This window comes from Martes martes, assembly GCF_963455335.1.
Source record: "Martes martes genome assembly, chromosome: 9".
NCBI classification, from domain to species: Eukaryota; Metazoa; Chordata; class Mammalia; order Carnivora; family Mustelidae; genus Martes; species Martes martes.
Window position 1 is genome coordinate 64,178,374 of NC_137896.1, and position 19,724 is coordinate 64,198,097.

The following is a 19,724-nucleotide window of genomic DNA, read 5'->3' on the forward strand; positions in this document are numbered from 1 at the left end:
CATTTTAACAATGTGCAATGAGAGGAGTTTAAAATTACATTTAATCATCATTTCACAATGAGTGATAATTAAATATTTTAAAGTAAGCTTCTCTTTTTTTCTGTAATTGCATTACTTTTCTAAGGGGAGATTTTGTTTTGCTCTTTAACCTGATTGTGTGCATTTGGAAAGTACCCTAGCACAGGGTATCCGAAAACAGAAAATTCTGGCACTTTTCCCACTTTCCATTCTTTCTCCTGTATGGATGCCAGATTCCTTTGGGAAATCATCATTTGCTAAAGGTCAGGAGCAAAAGGAGGGGCATTCTTTAGTGTACAGTTACTGCTAATTAGAAACTAAACATCTGTAACCATGTCAGAGTTATTTGTATTTGAAAAGAAACATTTATATACAAGAGCCCAGTTTGGTAACATAAAACACACACTAACACAAAGTGTGTGTGTTGGAGGGGTAGGGGACAGACAGATGGGGAAGCTTCCGACAAATGACTGGGCTGAGTGAGGTCATTTGCTAATTAAATCTCAAAGCATTTTCAGAGTATTTTCTTTTCTCTGTCAAGTGAAGTTTTCTCAATCTCCACCCCCCCCCCACTCACCATGAGCCAAAGCAAACACTTCAATGTATTTGCCAATTAAAGATTAAACATTTAATCATTTTAAAGGAAAAATAAGTAGAAAATGGGTGATTTGGCAGAACCTAGTCAAAGACCACTGGGAAATCTCTAGCTACCTAGCTACTGTCTTTTTGATAACATTAGCTCTCAGGATTTTACAGTACCATGTAAGGTGAGCTCTTCCCCATCCATAAAGTGTGCGGTGATTGACTTGTCTCACAGACCTACACTTGTAGGAGGAAAAAAATGACACAGTGCTTAACTTACCACTCTCCATAATGAAATTGTTTGGATCATTCCAAACAGAAATTGTATAGAAATTGTGCCTGTTCTTTTATTGTCATACTAAGATAAATGTCAGTGGTACTTCTGGGGTATTAGAAACATTTCAGTCATAGGGCTTTGTCCCTCCACATGCTAAACCTACCATGGCCCAGATCTTACCAGTAATTCCTTTTGGAATACTAAGTAATTTTGAAAACAAAGCAAGAGACAGTCTCATTCTTCCACAGAGTCTACTATCTTCTAATCTTTCCCATCCTTGTCTCTGAGTCTAAGATATTTCTATGAGTTGAGTTACTTTTTCAATTGGGTAAAAGATCATGAAGGCTTGCGAGTTCTAGGTAAGAACTTATTTAAGCCAAGACCTACCATACCTACTCTGGGCCTTCCCCTCAAATAACACTATCTCTGTGAAGGCTCTCAAGTGCACACTTTCAGCAAAATGGTTGTGGGCTCTCAGGTTCTGAGTGTTTACAAAGTCAAGAGGCCCTTAGATGACCTGCCTTTCCAGTGACCTCTGTAGAATCTCAAAATACCACTTGTCTCTGACTTTCACTGATTTAAGAACTGGCTTTTATTCAAGCTCTTTGGGTGTGAGTCATCTCAGAGGCTAGGATTCAGTGACTTGAGGGTCCAACTCTTGTTCTCTTGACAATAAGTTCAAGATCATATAGTCTGTCATTTGTGGCACTACCCAGTCTAGCCAGACCCATTTCTCAGCCTAAAGTTCCAATGTTATTTCAGAGCCTCTGCTTTAGTCAGACCACATCTACCTGTCCCTTGAGCATTTTTACCCTTTCTTTATCTCACTGTTTCTGACTGAAACAACTTCCTGGTTTTGGCGTTCTTAGAATTATGCTTGCTTTCCTGAGTTCTATCCTTCTCGACACCACAACCTACAGTCTTATCCTCATGTAGCCATAATATGATAATCACTTGCTTATCACTTTCCCAGAACTGTCTTATGCTTTTGGTCATCTTCTCAAATGTACTGCTCATCTTGCCAACCAGAATATAGACTCCCTCACAATGACTGTTTTATTTCTCTTGGCACTTATCGTTTGTTCATTTTGAGTACCCAATGAATAGTTGTTTGATTGTTGAGGAGGAAGCTATTTTTGCTACTACCTGTTTATTGAATCATTCCCAGAGCCGATCTGCATTTATCCCTGTGATAAAACCACAGATATTAATGGTATTTATGTGAAAAGGAAAATCACCTGTAGAGCTAACACTAACCCACACATACAATCATTGGCATAAGGGAAGTATAAAAAAACATTGGGAACTCCTATCTCCCCCAGCTCAGTTGTCCCATCTGGAGCTAGATAGAACATTAGCATATACAAAGGCACGAATGTGGAAATGAGTATTGAATGATCTTGTGTTTTTGTCTCCCCAGATGTGGTCACTCGCCTGTCTACCGGTCCCGTGAAATGGCAGCTCGTGCCTTGGTCCCATTTGTTATGGTAGATGAAATCCCTGCTACCATCCGAACTCTGTTGGCCAAACTCCCCAACCACACTGACCAGTGTTTCCGGCAAAACCATATTCATGGGACACTTCTCCAGGTAAATACAGTTACTCTGTGTCAAACAGCACAGAATAAAGTTTGATTTCTCATGTACTGTTAGCAGGTTAAGATTTGATACACAAGCTTTTTTTTTTTTTATTAACATATAATGTATTATTAGCCCCAGGGGTACAGGTCTGTGAATCGCCAGGTTTACACTTCACAGCACTCACCATAGCACATACCTTCCCCAATGTCCCATCACCCAAGATACACAAGCTTTTAACTTTATCTGTAGAACTTTTTTCTATTGCTGAAAGAAAAGGTATTTCCTAGGTGTGTTTTGTTTTTTCATTAAAAAACATACAAGTACAGCATCACACTGTGATTCAGTCAGATCGTCTTTTGCAATAAATCCTGCTTTACACAGCAAGCTTTCCCGTTTGGACTTACCTCTCTGAACCACTTAGAGTTTTGTCTTTTCCATCAAGTGCCTGCAGAATGTTCTGGGCCACTCCCTGTTCAGGGTGAAGCTGTGGGTATTCCTTGAAAGAAAAGTTAGTACAAGACACAGAAGGAGAGTTATACACATCACGGGGAATTTCCCCAGCAGTGTAACACCATAGCACATGGAAAGATCAATCCTTACTTTCCTGTTTTCTCTGTGCTACAAGAGAAACTTTTTTATTTTTAATAAATATACAAATATATTTATCGCTTTTAACATTTCCTCTAGAAAGGACTAAAGTACAACAAATGAATGAGAAATAGACTTCTTACTAAAACTGTCTTTTTTTTTTTTTAAGATTTTATTTATTTATTTGACAGAGATCACAAGTAGGTAGAAAGGCAGGCAGAGAGAGAGGAGGAAGCAGGCTCCCTGCTGAGTAGAGAGCCCGATGCGGGGCTCGATCCCAGGACCCTGGGATCATGACCCGAACCAAAGGCATAGGCCCCAACCCACTGAGCCACCCAGGCGCCCCTGAAATTGTCTATTTTAAGCCCTACCTCTTACCTAGGAAACAGATGGTACTGGTGAGAACTGTTCACGTGTCTGCCGGGGTCACTCATGGTGGGTCATGGCATTGGGGGGGGATTTAAGTATCAAATCTTGTGCCCGGTTTGTGAGCAGAGTTGAGAGATGGCCTTGCGATCTCAATATATGCTCTAAGCTTGAGGTCTGCACTGCCGACACGAGAGGCTAGAGTGATTAACAGTATGGGACTCTGGAACCAGACAGGCTTGGCGTCTATCTCTGATCTATTACTCACTGCTTACACTTCTGTCTCTTCATTGTTTTTATTAGGTTTTTTAATTTTAATTACAGTATAGTTAACCTATAGTGTTGTGTCTTCATTTTTGAAATAAGGATAATAGTAATGTATACCTGTTAGGGATTTTGTGAAGATTAAATGAACTAATGCATATCAAGTGCATAGAATAGTACCAGGTACATAATATGGTATATAGTTACTTTTGTTATTATTATCCTAGCTTTAGTGAGCCTGTTCTATAATGGACACTAATATTTTTAGTAACTGATTCCCTCTAGGTGAGAATGAATGCAAGAGAGACCTATTTTCTTGCCTTCCTTCCTTGGTCTTGTATATATTCAGCCAGTAGTTGTGGAATGCCTCCTACGTACTGCTGTGTCTGTCAGAACAGTTGTTGCATTAAAGGAGTCAAAGGCCAAAAAAAGGCCTGAACTTGGGCAATCACAGTGTAGTGTGCACACGGCAAGGTCATCTGACTCGTTTTGGGGAAGCCAAGGAAAGTGTCCCAGAGAAAGCAACATCTAAGTAAAGAGCAGGAAAAAAACTAGCCAGGCAGAAGAGGGAGGGGGAGTCCCTCATGCAGAGAGAACAGCACATGGCAAGGCTCAGGGTGGGTGAGAAGTTGACCCATCTGGGAACTGCATGCTTCAGTGGAACCAAGTTCCGGATTGGCTGGTCTTGCACTGGTCTCAGGGCCTCTTTAACCTCAGGCAAGTTATTGAAGATTCCAAAGAGCTTTTGTCTACCGATACTTAACTAGACTCTAAAACAGAAAATCTTACAGCACAAGAACTCACAAGCACACATTCCATTAGTCATGATTAGAGTGATGACATCATCACACACCTCGTGGCCCCAGCAGACTCCGCTGTGTACTGCACGAGAAGGAGTGGCCTAGTGGCGTTTTGGAAAGAGTTTGATCTTGCAGATCTAAAAAGAGCACGGTGACCCCCAAGGGCCCCAGAGCAGACCCTCTGGTCTGTGTTGTATACACTGTGGGCCTTTGGTGGTCTCTTCAGGGAAGACCCTCAGGTGCTCGCTTCTCTTGGTCCTCAACATATCTCAGTGATGAAGAGAAGACGGGGTGGTATTAGCTTGGTTTTAAACGTGGGACCCTGAGGCACATACAAGTTAGGTGACTTGATTCTGTCCGATTCTGGTGCTTTGAAGGTTAGGAGCTGGCAGTAATGAGTAACAAAGAACAGGCTTTTCAAAGATGTCTCGATTCTGCAGCTGAGTTAGAAGGGGGGCTCAGATTGTCAAGGAAGGAGTGGGGATCAGCCAGCAGATTTTCTTCCCTGCAGATCAACTCTTGGCTGAATTTTGTCAGAAGCGGTAAGGCGGAATTGCTTCTTTGGCTGTCTCGCCACTTGTACAAATGGGCCTCCCAGCCTCGTTTCCCACACGCAGCCCTAACAGGTCTGGCCTTTGTCTCACCAGTCTGCCCGGCAACAAAGCATGGTCTTCTGCTCTGTCTCTGGGCTGCCTCTAATATCTCAAATTGACTTTTCCTGGGACCCAAAGCATGAAACTCCACAGAAAGGTAAAAGCCCTGTAACTCCAGATTGGTTGTGGCTGTCGCTTTTGTTTCTGAGTGTTGGGAAGTGAAGGGCTTGTTGAAAACAGAACAGAACAGTATGGGCGTTGGGTGTTAGGTGTCGTGTTCATGTTTGTCAAACGGATTCCTGTCTTTACCAAGATTGGTCTGTACCCTGGGTGAAAAAGGAAGTCAAAGGCATGTGAAAACCCTTCTGTCGTGTCCCATTTGGGTGTCTCGTCTGTGTTGTAATAGTTCGGTTTCACTCTCTTGTTCTTTGTGAGGAAAGCTTAAGGGGTTAAGATGGGGAGGGCTCTTTTTCTCTTTCCTTTCTACAGCTTTTGGATTCCTTCTCCACATAAAGCCACCTTTGAAACCGATAAAAGGCCTGCACCTGGAAAAGAGGTGTTAGGGATTGAAAGGCATGAGAATCTCCATGGGACTTTCAGAGCCAGCTAAATAAATATAAAATAGCTCCCCCCCCCTTTTTTTTGAAAGGAGGAAATCATTTTGTAAAAGCAAGTTCTTTCACAGAACTTTTTCTTGAATTACACATTTTGGCTTCTTGGAAAAATATTTACATAAATACATCAAACCTCAGAGTATTTCTATAAAATACCTTGAAAATGAGAACTATGCTGATCTCTGAATTTTCTGGAACAGTTGAAGCAAGACTCAAATTATAGGACATGCATCAAAAGAAGACATGTGGGAATCAGTTTCTTAATCATTTTAAAAACCAGAGGTTTCTAATTGCAATGCTGACATGGATAGAAGTAACACACATGAGAAAAGGTGAGATTATGCAGCCGTTGGTAAGAGCCAATGGTAAATGACATTAAATCTCCGTAAAGGCTAGATAAGAGCCATGGACATTACCTCATTTGGGAACAACACAGGCTGGCAGGGCTACCCTGTCTTTTAAGTAGAATTAACCGTCTGTTTTTGTTGCCAAAATTCTTCATGTTGGGGCCTTAACATTGTTACTAGGTTACTTATCACTCCTAAGAAATCATATTGGCATTCAAAAAGTTCTCTTATGTTGAGGAAGCGTTTTGGTCAACAATTACAAGGCAAGATTTATTCTGATTCTAGGGTACTTAACTCACATTTTGGTGTTTCATAAGGAAATAGAGACCATTTGAAATAGAAACTTGAATTTTGAGTTTTTTTTTCATTTTCTGTTTTACTTCTTTTTCTCATGATATAAACCTGTAAGAGGTGGTCCCTGCTCTTTCTTTACTGAAGCTCTCTTATGTGAATAAAGAGAACAGTCAAGGTAATTCGGCTTCTACTGAAGCAGAAAAACCACTTTTGCATTTATGTGAAACTTCTAGGCAAAGGTATTCTTTTTTTTGCCACTTAATCCACGTAATACCCACAGTTCTGAACATCCCTTTGCTGGTATTAAATTTTCTCAGTTTTTGCCAGCATCATCTGTTGAACACCTTGTTTAATTCTCTTACTCCTCCACCTCCTTCCCCTACCACCCAAATTTGGAGCCTTGATTTTTGCACTTGGAAAATCCTAAATCACTTTTCTGGCCGTGAAGCTGAGTGGTGGTATTGCACACTTGGGTTGACATGAAATATTAGCCAGCATGGATTTCAGACAGCCTAGGCCCACACATTTTGTGAGTTTGCCATAAGAGAAGTAAAATGAACATATTTGAGCACCTCCTGTAGAATGTAAATCACACATGTAAATTGCATGTGCGATTTCATTAATACTCTCAGCAATCCTGCCAGGTGTTGAGAAATCACTCCTAATAGTTGATGTGAATAACAACTTTTTCTGCCTCGGGAAACCAGACAAAGAATCCCATCTCCACTCTGTTTTTAATCCCTTGTTGCTCAGTTCTGAAAACCTGATTTGATGCTGGAAACAAAGTAAATCCATCGGTGTTATAAAGACAGAGGGACAGAGGAAGTCAGTGAAGCCATAAGAGGCTACAAGAAGCAAAAGACATTCTGTTTTTTAGTGTAGTTGACACACAATGTTGCATTAGTCTCAGGTGTACAACATAGTGACTCACCAGCTCTACAGGTGATCCTATGCTCAGCACAAGTGTAGCTCCCATCTGTCCCATTACGTCGCCTTTAGGATATCATTGTGTTCCCTGTGCTGTGTCTTTTATTCCCATGACTTCCTCATTCCATAACTGGAAGGCTGTACCTCCCACTCCCCTTCACCCATTGTGCCCATCTCCCCACCCCCTCCCCTCTGGCAGCAATCAGTCTCTGTATTTACGGGTCTGATTCTGCTTTTTATTTGTTTACTCATTTGTGGTTTTGCTTTTTAGATTCCACTTACAAGTGAAATCATATGGCATTGCACCTTCCTTCTCTCCACTCATCTCTTTCTCATCATTTCTGTTGGGTCTCTCATTTAATAGTCTGAACCTAAAAATACAGAATCCTCCATTGGGACCTACGTTGTAGCCAAGTTTGAAGTTGCCATACCTCCGTCATCCTTAAGGATGTGACAAAACCTCTCAAACATGGACACCCACAGGAATTGTGGGCTCTAGGCCCGGGAGCTGCTGGGAACATGAAAAAGAGGTCAAGATTGCATTCAATTCAGCAGACTCAGGCCCAGTTCTAGGTACAGGTGAAGACACGAGTTTGCCTTTAAGGCTCTTACCTCCCGGTCGGGGGAGCTGTGGGTTAGAAGCCAAGTGAGCCAGCTGAACCCTCGGGGACCAGGGAGCATATGAGTAACAGAAAAGAAGATGGGGCAAAAGATAGAGCTGCCAGATAGGGCATCAGGCATGAAAGGAAACGGAGACTAAGATAACAGCCTGTTTTAGTCTAGAATGTTCTGTGTCAGGCCTAGAGTTAGGATCTTTATGGGGGTGGGAACAGCTGGGCTGGGCAGGACAGCAGGAGGACAAAAATAGAGGCAGGTCTTGGCATTACCTTTGTGGAAAAGAAAAGCAGAAAACCAGGAAAGAAAGAAAGGCAGGTCAATTCAGCCAGCTACTTTTCTGAAGGAAAAATTTCTTCAAGTTCAGGGAAACAGGGATAAGACCAACCTTCCTTAACTCTCTGCGGCAGAGAGTAGTGGAAATAAAAAGAAAATCAGTGATAGAGGTAGTCTTAAGTATAAATTCTGTCGGCATTTTCTTAATATCAGGAAATGAATGTTTGTAGAAGATGTATTTTTTACTAGGTGCTACCCCAAAACTTAGAGTTGAATTTAAAAGAATGATCGATTCCATCTTTAAAAAAGTGACCATGTAAGACCACACCTTGTGCTTGAGAAATTCTATCTTTTTCACATTTCTTACAAGTACAAAATTGTGAAACATAAAGTAGAATGCTCCAGCTGCCCAGAAATAGAACACTGCTTGATAGATTCCATTTGGTGACTTAAGGTTGGCCTGTGTCCATTGTTTATTTTATACACAGAAAATAAAATTTCAGAATGGAAAGTAAAAACAAAAGCATGAAATTATGCTGATGTTGTAAGTTATAAATGGATTGCTGGTCAGTGTGCTTTTTTTCTGGACCGAGTCATAAAGAAAATGCTCACTCTGGTCACTACTGGCCAGATTCATTCTTTCTCTCTTCCCAAGGACTGGTGTTTATGTGAAGGGAGAAAAATCTAAGTTGCTAGGAAGGTCTCCAGTCCAAGAAGGACTAAGGCAGTGATCCTCCAATGGTGTGCTTGCAAGTGTGCCAAGTATTTATTGATTCCTTTAACTCTCAGCAAGTCTGAGTGGGGCCGAGTGGGGCTCAAGGCTCTAGGCAGTCACCTGCAGCTGGGAGCTGTGGCATCTGTTTGTCCCGGGGTGCCAAAGAAAGATTATTTTCTGTGTGTGCCTTGACGTGAAAGGGATTGGGAAGCACTTTAATTTAAAAAAAAAGAAAGAAAGAAAGAGCTAAACCTTGTTAAATCTTACCTTTTGGCAATATATTCCTTTCTGGATATAAGCCCAGAAAAGTCATTTTTAATTAAAATGCTACTTCTGAAGATGAATTAATCCTTTCCTTACACATATCGAAAGGCTTTTATTTGGTATGTGTTACTTAGGGAGCTTTCTCTGGGTGGAGGAGACAGCTTTTAGCTGCCAGGTCTGGAGCATTGACTGTAGTGCACTGTCACTGTCCCAGCCAAAAACACTACTGCTTTTTGTAGTGCTTTGTACTCCTGATATGCAGAATTTCTAGATTTATCTGAAGATGTGTCCCCAGACTTTTGTCACTGTTTGGGATTACAGTGGGGGAAGTAATGATGAAAAGAATGTATATATACACACACGCACACGCCAGTTACTGAGTCCATATGTAGTGTGTGTGTGAGTGTGTGTGTGTGCGTGTGTGCGTGCACACGCGTGTGCGTTTATTGAGTACCTGTGGAGGCTCCTCTGAGTGATGGGTATTATTCCCATTGTACTAATGAGAAAACTGAGGGCAGGAAGGGTTATAAGATTTGACTAAAGTTATACAGGGATAAATTAGCAAAAGCACAGCTGGGATTCAAAGCTTTCAAGCTTGTGTGGTTAACTGCCATGTTCTACCACTTCTCTGGATGAGAGAAAGAACATTCTAAGGCTAAAGTGACACTCTCTGAGGCCTTTCAAGGTGTGGAATGAAATGGAAGTTGACATCATCTACTTATTTGTACATTCTGCTGACTGAGTACCAACCACATGCCAAACACTGTTCTAGATTCTTGGAATACATCAGGGAGCAAAGGAAACCATCCTTGCTCGCAAAGATCTCTCCTCACAGACCTTGCATGCAGGAGGTAGGGAGACAGACCAAAGAGTAAATGATATTATAATAGGATTTATTCTAATTTATTATAGTAAATTATATCATTTATTAGAAGGTAATAACTAATATGGACAAAAAGAACAAGCAGAGTAGGATAAGGTGAATCAGGAGGTGATTAGAGAGGAAGGCAGATGGCACTATTAAATGAGGTGTCAGAACAGTCATTGTTGAAAAGGTAACATTTGAGCAAATCCCATTAAGAGACAAGGAAAACCTTTTTTTTTTTTTTTTAAAGTAAAACATAAACCTCTTTTCTCCTGAAACTGGGTTTGTTACACATGTCTGTACATTCAAGATTACCTTTAACTCTAAGGAAGTGCTAATAGAGGAGGCAGTGAGTAGTGAATAAACAAGGCCAGGAAGGATGCTTTTACTTTAGAAACTAGAATGTTCTGTGAAGTCTCCATGCTATACATGCAGATTACTGGGGACTATGTGAAGTCATTTCCCAATACAAGCCAGTCAGTCTGTCCTGGTTCCCATGAGCTTAGGTAAAGAGGAAAGCATCTAATCGTATCTCCTGTTTTCCAGGATGATCTTTCCTTTAACTCTCTGGACTCGGGCCTTAGAGATGTGCAGTAAATAGAGAGAAAGTGTACTTGCTCTTTTATTTAGCAAACACTGAGTGCTAATTAAGTGTGTAATAGTATGCCAGATGCCATGGAAGATACAAAGGAAAGGTAATGTGTAGCCTGTTCTCTGCCTTCAAGAGGCTTATGAGCTGAGGCAGAGAACAAGCCATCCACACCACAAACAACTACACAAAAAGGCACAGCTGTGGTGTGGGCCCGGCACATGGCTGAGCGCACACAGCTGAGAGGAGAGCTCAGAGAAAGCCTCGTGGGGACACTGGAATTTTCTGTTGTTGGCATAGGGACTTGACGTGAGCCACGGCTCAGAGGGGAGTCATGCAGAAGGTGTCTGCGGGGGACAGAGGGTAAGCCTCTTGCCTGGAGTATGTTGGAGAGGTGGGCACAGGTCAGCCCTCAGAGCCCACCAACACCAGGCCAAGCCATCTGCACTGTTGGGCCATGGCCTTCAAAGTGAGGTGTGCAAGATGGTAATGTGTGTGGAAGAATAGGTTGGCACGTTATCTGTCTCTCTCATCCTTTCAACTGCTTTTGTATATCAGATGTATAGTAATGTGCGTATCAATAGGGTAGTATGTAATTTCCAAAGAAGTAAGTATGTAAAAGCTGTGTGTGTATGCTCTAAGAGGTTATACCACGTAAGCGGGAACATGGCCTCTGGAACCAGTTTGTCTCCACGTAGATCCTAGCTCTGCTGCTTGCTAGCTGTTGTTTTAGGTAAGTTGATTTCTGTGCCTCCACATCCGCCTCAGTAAATGGGAAGAGACCACTGTCTCACAGGTTGGTTGTGGGGGGGTTAAATGAATTCAGACACGAGCGGTGCTCGCCATGGTCTCTAGCGTATGGTAAGCAGTCGGTGAACATTAGTTGTCACAGTTCCTGCTTGCTGCTGCTGCTGCTGCTGTCGCCACCATCACAGCTGGCCCCAGAAGGGGTCGATGATCCCAAAATGCAAAGACCATTGTTGTAGATGGCGAGGGAAAGATTTTATCCTCAGAAAAGCTGTGTTTGAGAAAAATGAGTGTTGTACATTGAACTAATGTTGTTAACAAGGTGAGGATTCCTACTGATATGTGAGCGTGTGCATAGGAGAGAAGGTGAGTTGATTTTCAGCAGTCTTGATTGACTGTGTTCGCATGCTTCACAGAGAGCTTCCTTGGGCCCGTCAGTGTGCCCTACCTATCTGTAGGTCAGATTAAAGACTATAAGAGCTAAGATTAGTTCTGATTTTTAAGGGTCGAGTTCCTGCCTATCGAGTTGTTATTCCTTGCACCTGTTTTGTTTTGAATTACAGCCCCTCCCGCAGATCCCATCACAAACCTGATGAGTCAGGAAGGGAGCACCATTACACTGTCCCAGACAAAGGAGGCTTTCCTCACTCACAGGGGGAAATTGAAGTTCATAGAGTGAAAAGCGGATATAGGATCCTCCTAGATAGATTAATCGAGCACTTTTCTAAGTTCGTTTTTCATCTTGGAAGACGCAGTTTCCATCCTCACCCAACATTAGAGTTGGGGACTTTTTATGACTAACGATAATTCTGAACGCACTTTAAAAACACAATGTGACAAAACATCACACGGTGGGCACACCACCAGGCGTCTGTCATTTCCCAGAATCCCTATAAAATATCTGATGGTACGTGGTCCTGTTACGTGCTGTGACTTGCTTGGTAGGTCTCCGTCCCATGAAAGTAGCATCATTTGTTGTTTGCTTGCAGCCGTGCTGATCAAATAGGAATACCTTATTGCTTTTATCGGGGAAGCCTTTTTAAGATTGCAGAGCACATGTGCTTGTGGCATTGCCCTGGGACTTATTTAGAGCACCTAGCACGCTTCAGCTACTGAGGACTGAGTTGGCTGTTTCAAAGCACTGTGGCTGACTATAGCCAATTTGGCAGCCGCCCAAGAAGGCTGAAGTAAAATCAGCTCATGGGCCTAAAGGAAAGTAAAAATAAGTAATAAAACTCTTTCTATTTTAAGCCATATTATTGTTCATGACATTCTTCTATTTCTCTGCACTGCATACCTCTATCCTCTCTACCCTGTCCCTCCATGGCAGGTCTCTCGACATTAGCCTAGTAATTCTTCGTTGAGAGGACTGTGCCGTGCATTGTCATATGTTTGGTAGCATCTCCCAGTAGCTCACCTGGAGTACCCACCCTCCCAGCTATGACAGCAAAAGTGTCTGCAGACATTTCTGCCTGTGCCCTGGAGGGAGCAAAATCGCCCATGGTTGAGAACCCTCTTTGCATGGTACCTATGGATTTTCACCATCATTCTGCGTGGACATGGTGTGCTATAGCTCCTTTAAATACCAGTAGCCAAGGAAGAAACCATTCCTGACCCATGAACAAATTGTGGGTCCCCAGACTGCAGTGAGCTGTGCATGGGAATAAGAGAAGAGGAGGGGCAACATAAAACTCAGCCTAGAAATCTCAAAGGAAGCACCTTTCTTCTCTTGTTCTCTCTTTCTCTCTGCTGGAAAAGGGTTATTAATGTGTAAGCCAACTCGCTTTCAGATCCTAGCTTTGTATAGTTTGTTTCATGTCCCTTTCCCAACCTGCCTCCGATCCACTTGCATAATGTGGAGTTGAAACTTATTTCTGCCCTCCCCAAACTCAAGGAGCATAATGACATTCTAGCTTCTATTTACCTAGGGGAGCCTTGGAAAATAACACATAATTAGAATTTTCTCACTTGTGTTTTTTTTGAAATGCTGGTGAATTTTTATTACTGAGTATGCTGGCTGTCTGTTTCATCGATCCTCTCTCAGGCTGGAGGCAACAGGCTGTGTGGAAAGATCTTCTCTAGGAACAGAGGTTCAGCTGAAAACTAAACCTAGAACGTCAGAATTTTAATTGAGTTAAACATAAAGCTTTCTCCAGATCCCCAGATTCAGACCTCAAAAAGAAAAACTGGAGGATAAGCACAGATGAGAATGCTGAAAATACAGTGATTCTATTTGCTTTATTTTCGAAAAGCTTTTAAAAATTGTGTGTGCCTCAGATGTGCAAATGAGTAGTAAATTTGTGACTTGACTGTCAAAAATGTTACAATATATAAAAAATAAGAATTTAAAAAACGCATCCTTAAAAAAAAAAAAAACGCATCCTTAATACCTCTTTTAGAAATTGTCAAAGAATTCTTATGTGTGCTTTTTTTGTCTAAAAGGATAGCTACAGGGGTACCTGGGTGGCTCATTCAGTTAAGTGTCTGACTCCTGACTTCAGCTGGAGTCGTGATTTCATGATGGTGGGATGGAGCCCTTGGTCACTGACGCTCCATGCTGGGCGTGGAGCCTGCTTAAGATTCTCTTTGCCCCTCTCCTTTTGCTCCTGCAACCGCTCTCTCAACCTCTCTTTAAAAAAAAAAAAAAAAAAAAAAAAGGATAGCTACAGATATTAAAATGAAGCCTTACTTTCTGTTTTTATTAAAAAGCAATGTTTGAAAAAAATAAGCAAATTAAATCTTAATCGAATTTCTTGTGTTAATGTTAATAACAAGAACTTTCTGTGCCTTCTCTTCACATCAAGAGAATGTGAATGTTCTGAATGTTTTGGTAAATCTTTTTTTTTCTTCTGATGTTTGCATGGTTAATTTATCAGTCACCCTATTAATAAGTTAATTATATATCTTGACATCAAAATATAAAGAATTAGTAAGAGTACTGAACCAAGCTAATGATACTCCTTAGAGCAAACATAGGGGCAGAGGTATTCTTTTCCCTGTTTTATTAAGAAACCCTTTCACCACTGTTGAATTCCTATTTCTATTGAAATACACATTCACTGACCTCCATTTCCCATATGTCTTATGACTCTGGAAAACTACCTTTGGATAATGAATTCTAGCAAAGTTATCCACAAGAGTTTTTCCTGTCTAAATTGGTAAGAAGAAAAAGTCCATCTTTTGTATACTTACTTTTTTTTTCAGCTTTATTAAGATACAATTGGCATATATAACATTGTCTAAGTTTGTGTGCAGTGTAGTAGTTTGATGTGTATATATATTGCAAAATAATTACCATATTAAGGTTAGTTAGTACATCTGTCACCTTGATTACAATTTTGTTTTTGTGGCGAGAACTTTTAAGATCTACTCTTTTAGCAACTTTTAAATATACAGTGTAATACAGTATTGTTAAGTATAGTCACTATGCTCTTATATCTCTAGGCCATGTGCATATTATAACTAGAAGTTTCTACCCTTTGACCACCTTTACCTATTCCCCCTGTCCTGTAACCACTACTCTGCTCTCTCTTTCTGTGAGTTTGGTTTATTTTTAGAGTCCACGTATAATGAAGGTAATCCAGTATTTGCCTTTCCCTGTCTGAGTTATCTTACTTAGCTTAATGCCCTCAGGGTCCATCCATGTTGTTGCAAATGGCAGAGTTGCCTTCTTTTTTTTTTTTTTTTTAAAGATTTTATTTTATTTATTTGACAGACAGAGATCACAAGTAGGCAGAGAGGCAGGCAGAGGAAGAGGGGGAAGCAGGCTCCCTGCTGAGCAGAGAGCCCGATTCGGGGCTCGATCCCAGGACCCTGAGATCATGACCTGAGCCGAAGGCAGAGGCTTTAACCCACTGAGCTACCCAGGTGCCCCAGAGTTGCCTTCTTTTTAGGGGCTAAATAATATTCATGTGTGTGCGCGCCTACGTGTGTGTATGGCACATTTTCTTTATCCATCCATCCATCAGTGGACACTTAAGTTGTTATGGAAATAGTCTTGGCTATTGTAAATAATTCTGCAGTGAACACGAGAGTGCAGATAGTGCACTTAAAGACAGTGCACTTAAAGATAGTGATTGTATTTCCTTCAGACATATTCCCAGCAGTGGAATTTCTGGATCATATATAGTTCTATTTTTAATTTTAATTTAATTTAATTTTTTAAAGTAATCTCTACACCCAGCATAGGGCTTGAATTCACAGGCCCGAGATCAAGAGGTTGCACACTCTACCAACTGAGCCAGCCAGGGTTATTTTTAATTTTTTGAGGCAGATCCATAGTGTTTTCCGTAGTGGCTGCACCAATTTACATTCCTACCATCAGTGCACAAGGCTTCCCTTTTCTGCAAATTCTCATCAGCACTTTGTTATCTTTTTAATAACAGCCATTCTGACAGGTGTGAAGATGCTATCTCATTGTGGTTTTTGATTTGCATTTCCTCCGTGATTGGCGATGTAGTGCACCTTTTCATGTACCTGTTGGTCATTTGAATGTCTTCTTTGGAGAAAATGTCCACTGAACTCCTTTGCCCATTTTTCAGTTGGATTATTTGTTTGTTTGCTCATTGTTTTGTTGGGGGTTTTTTGTTTGTTTTGAGGCCTTTTTTTTTTTTTTGCTATTGTTTTGAGGGCTTTTTTTTTTTTTTTTTTTTTTGCTATTGAATTGTACGCATTCCTTATATATTTTGGATATTAACCCCTAGTCAGATATGTGGTTTGCAATTATTTTCTCCCATTACATTTTGTTGACTGTATCCTTTGCTGTGAAGGGCTTTTTAATTTGATGTAGTCCCACTGGTTTATTTTTCCTTTGGTTGCTTGGACCTTTGTCCTATCCGTAAAACATTGCTGAGATCAATGTCAAGAAGCTTATTCTGCTAGGAGTTTTATGGTTTCAGGTCTTATGTTTAAGCCTTTAATACATTTTGAGTTCATTTTTGTGAGTGGTATAAGATAGGGGTCTATTTTCATTCTTTTGCATGTTCAAATTCAATTTTCACACCACCATTTATTGAATAGAACATCTTTTCTCCATTAAGTACTCATGGCTTCCTTTTTTAAACATGCATGGGTTTATTTCTGGGCTCTTCAGTCCGTTCTGTTGATCTGTGTGTCTGTTTTTATGTCAGTACCATACTGTTTTGATTACAGTAGCTTTGTAATATAGTTTTACATCAGGAAGTGTGAGATCTGCAGCTTTTCTTTTTCAGGATTGCTTTGTTTGAGGTCTTTTGTGGCACTACAATTTTAGGATTATTTTTTCTATTTCTATAAAAAATACCATTAGAATCTTGAGGGATTGGGTTGAATCTATAGATGGCTTTGGGCTTTTAACAATATTAATTAATTAATGACTTTTAATAATACCATTTCTTCCAATCTATGAACACAGGATATCTTTCCATCTGTTTGTGTCATCTTCAGTTTCTTTCATCAGTGCCTTATGGTTTTCATGTACAGACCTTTCATCTCCTCAGTTAAGTTTATTCTTAAGTATTTTATTGTTTTTGATGCTATTGTAAAGAGGGTTGTTTTCTTTTTTTCTTTTTCAGATAATTCATTGTTAGTGGATAGAAATGCAACCAATTTTTGTATCTTGATTTTGTGTTTTGAAACTTAACTGATTCATTTAAGTTCTAATAGTTGTTGTTTTTTTAAAAGATTTTATTTATTTATTTGACAGACAGAGATCACAGGTAGGCAGAGAGGCAGGCAGAGAGAGGGGAAAGCAGGTTCCCCGCTAAGCAGAGAGCCCAATGCGGGGTTCGATCCCAGGACCCTGGGATCACGACCTGAGCTGAAGGCAGAGGCTTGAGCCCACTGAGCCACCCAGGTGCCCCAAGTTCTAATAGTTTTTTAGCAAAATCTTCAGGATTGTCTATCTATAAGATCATGTCATCTGCAAATAATCACAATTTTACTTCTTTTCCAATTCAGATGCCTTTTATTTCTTTTTCTTGCCTCATTGCTCTACCTAGTACTTCTAGTACTATGTTGAATAGGAGTGCTAAGTTGGCACCCTTATCTTACTTCCAATTCTAAAGGAAAAGCTTTCAACCTTTTTCTCTAAATATGATATTAGCTATGGGCTTGTCATATATGGGCTTTATAATGTTGAGATATGGTCATTCTGTATCCAGTTTGTTGAGCATTTTTGTCATGAATGGATGTTGAATTTTGTCAGATTTTTTTCTATGTCTATCAAGAAGATCATATGATTTTTATCACCTATTCTATTAATGTGATGTATCTTGTTGATAATTTGCACATATTGAGCCATCCTTGCATCTGAGGGATGAATCCCACTTCATTATGGTGTAAATCTTTTTTTTTTTTAAGATTTTATTTATTTATTTTGACAGAGATCACAAGTAGGCAGAGAGGCAGGCAGAGAGAGAGAGAGAGAGAGGAGGAAGCAGGCTCCCTGCTGAGGAGAGAGCCCGATGCGGGGCTCAATCTCAGGACCCTGGGATCATGACCCGAGCGGAGGGCAGAGGCTTTAACCCACTGAGCCACCCAGGCACCCCAGGTGTAAATCTTTTCAATGTGCTGTTGAATTTGGCTTGTTAGTATTTTGTTGAATAGTTTTACATCTATATCAGGGATATTGGCCTGTAGTGTTCTTATCTGGCTTTGGTATCAAAGTAATGCTGGCCTTGTAAAATGAGTTTGGGAGTGTTTCCTCCTCTTCGATTTTCAGGAGGAGTTGGAAGGATTGGCATTAATTCTTTTTTAAATATTTGGTAGAATTCACCAGTGAAATAATCTGTCCTGGGCTTTTCTTTGTTGGGTTGGGAGGTTTTTGATCACTTAATCAATCTCCTTACTCATTATTACTGTTCAGAGTTTCTGCTTCCTGATTCAGTCTTGGTGGGTTTCTAGGCATGTTTCTAGGAATTTATCCATTTCTTCTAGGTTGTCCAGTTTGTTGCCATATAGTTGTTCCTAGAAATGCCTTTCTTATTTCTTTGCTGTGTTTATTCCCGTGTTCCACCAGACCCTCAGATAATACAATGCATTTATTCAACAAAATCATATATGCATCCAGCTCCTAGGGGAGTTCTGACCATTCTGACTCCCTGGCTACCCTGAACCTCCTCCTCCATGTCCCATACACACGCCTTTGCTCTTAGATTATTAAGTTTAACCTTTGCTCTTTGGCTTCATTTGTCTTTCCTTTCCAAATTAGTAGTCCTTTTTAATGTAATAGTTATTGAGAGAGAAGGCTCTGGAGTTAAAATTATCCGGGTTCAAGTCCTGGTTCCACTGACAGCTTAGGTTTCTCAGCCTTTGTTTTGTTCTCTGTAAAATATAGAAACAAGTAGTTTTGGGGGGATAGTTTAAAAACCAAAAGTGAGATAAAATGGAGTGACTCTAATGGCCAGGTCTTCTGTCTCCAGGAGAGAGCAGGGAAGAATATTTTTTAGGCAAGAAGGGGGTCTTCTGAAACTGTTTTCTAAAGCCTCCTTAGTCATAGCCTCTGTATGCATTGAGTTCAGGGGTCCCTCTGTGCATGGGTGAGTTCGTTCTGGGGTCTCTCTTGAATTTAGTCGGCTGCAGGGAATTCCTAGCAAGTCTCAATCTCCATGTGTGTTATTTTTTGTTCGGGGTTTTTTGTTTTGGTTTGGTTTGGGGTGGCTTTTTTTGTTGTTTTTTTTTTTGTTTTTTTGTCTATTTAGCTAAATGAGGTAGACTATTATCTTCCTGCTTTTTTTCTTTATTCCATTTTTTTTCTTAATTAATGAAGGGAATTTATGTTATATTCTTGAATTAATGGTACTCTGAAGCAGTTGTTAGGTATATACAGGTATCAGATTTTAATTTGTACCCATGTTCATAACAATAGGTAATCCTCTGTTTTCTTTAGGATCTTGGTCAGTCTCCTATTTGAGATGCCTTGTTAATCTTAATAAAGTAAACTTTCTCGTGAGGGGGATAGCTTTCATTAACTTTCTGAGAATTACATTTCCAAAAAAAGATCTAAAGTTGTGTAGTTATTTTTTTATATCAAATGGATTTAACGGGTTTTTTTTATTGTGACTTTGAAGAATTTATAAGTGCCAGAAAATTCCATCACCTTTGTTAATCTTCAAAGAAATCAGTATAATTAACATCTTAAATGTGCTTTTGACTTTTTTTTCCTTATTCACTACTTAAGCCTTTAAAAAGTATCTTTATTTCACGTAGATGGTAAGACAGGTTTTACCTGTAAGTTTAAGTCAGTTTATAGCAGATAGACTTTATGCTTTTCCTTTCTTCTACTACAGGATATATAGTAATTTTTATATCTAACACATTGTTTCTGAACTGCAGTTTCTTGTTTTATAATTGATTTTTTTCAAGGATGTGAGATACTTCCTAGTCCAGTTAGCAAGCTGTTCTTTTCATACTGAAAAGCAATAT

At 40.2% G+C, this 19,724-nt stretch overlaps 1 protein-coding gene across 1 annotated transcript in view; it reads left to right on the top strand.

Annotated features, from left to right (window-relative positions):
• The window catches only part of THADA (THADA armadillo repeat containing), a gene marked incomplete at its 5' end in the record, with an annotated part of 322,555 nt that overhangs the window by 169,391 nt on the left and 133,440 nt on the right, over window positions 1–19,724 (top strand). The window contains one exon of the mRNA XM_080813492.1: window positions 2,298–2,466. Coding sequence (XP_080669618.1) covers window positions 2,298–2,466 — 169 coding nt within the window. The remainder of the gene's footprint in view (window positions 1–2,297; window positions 2,467–19,724) is intronic.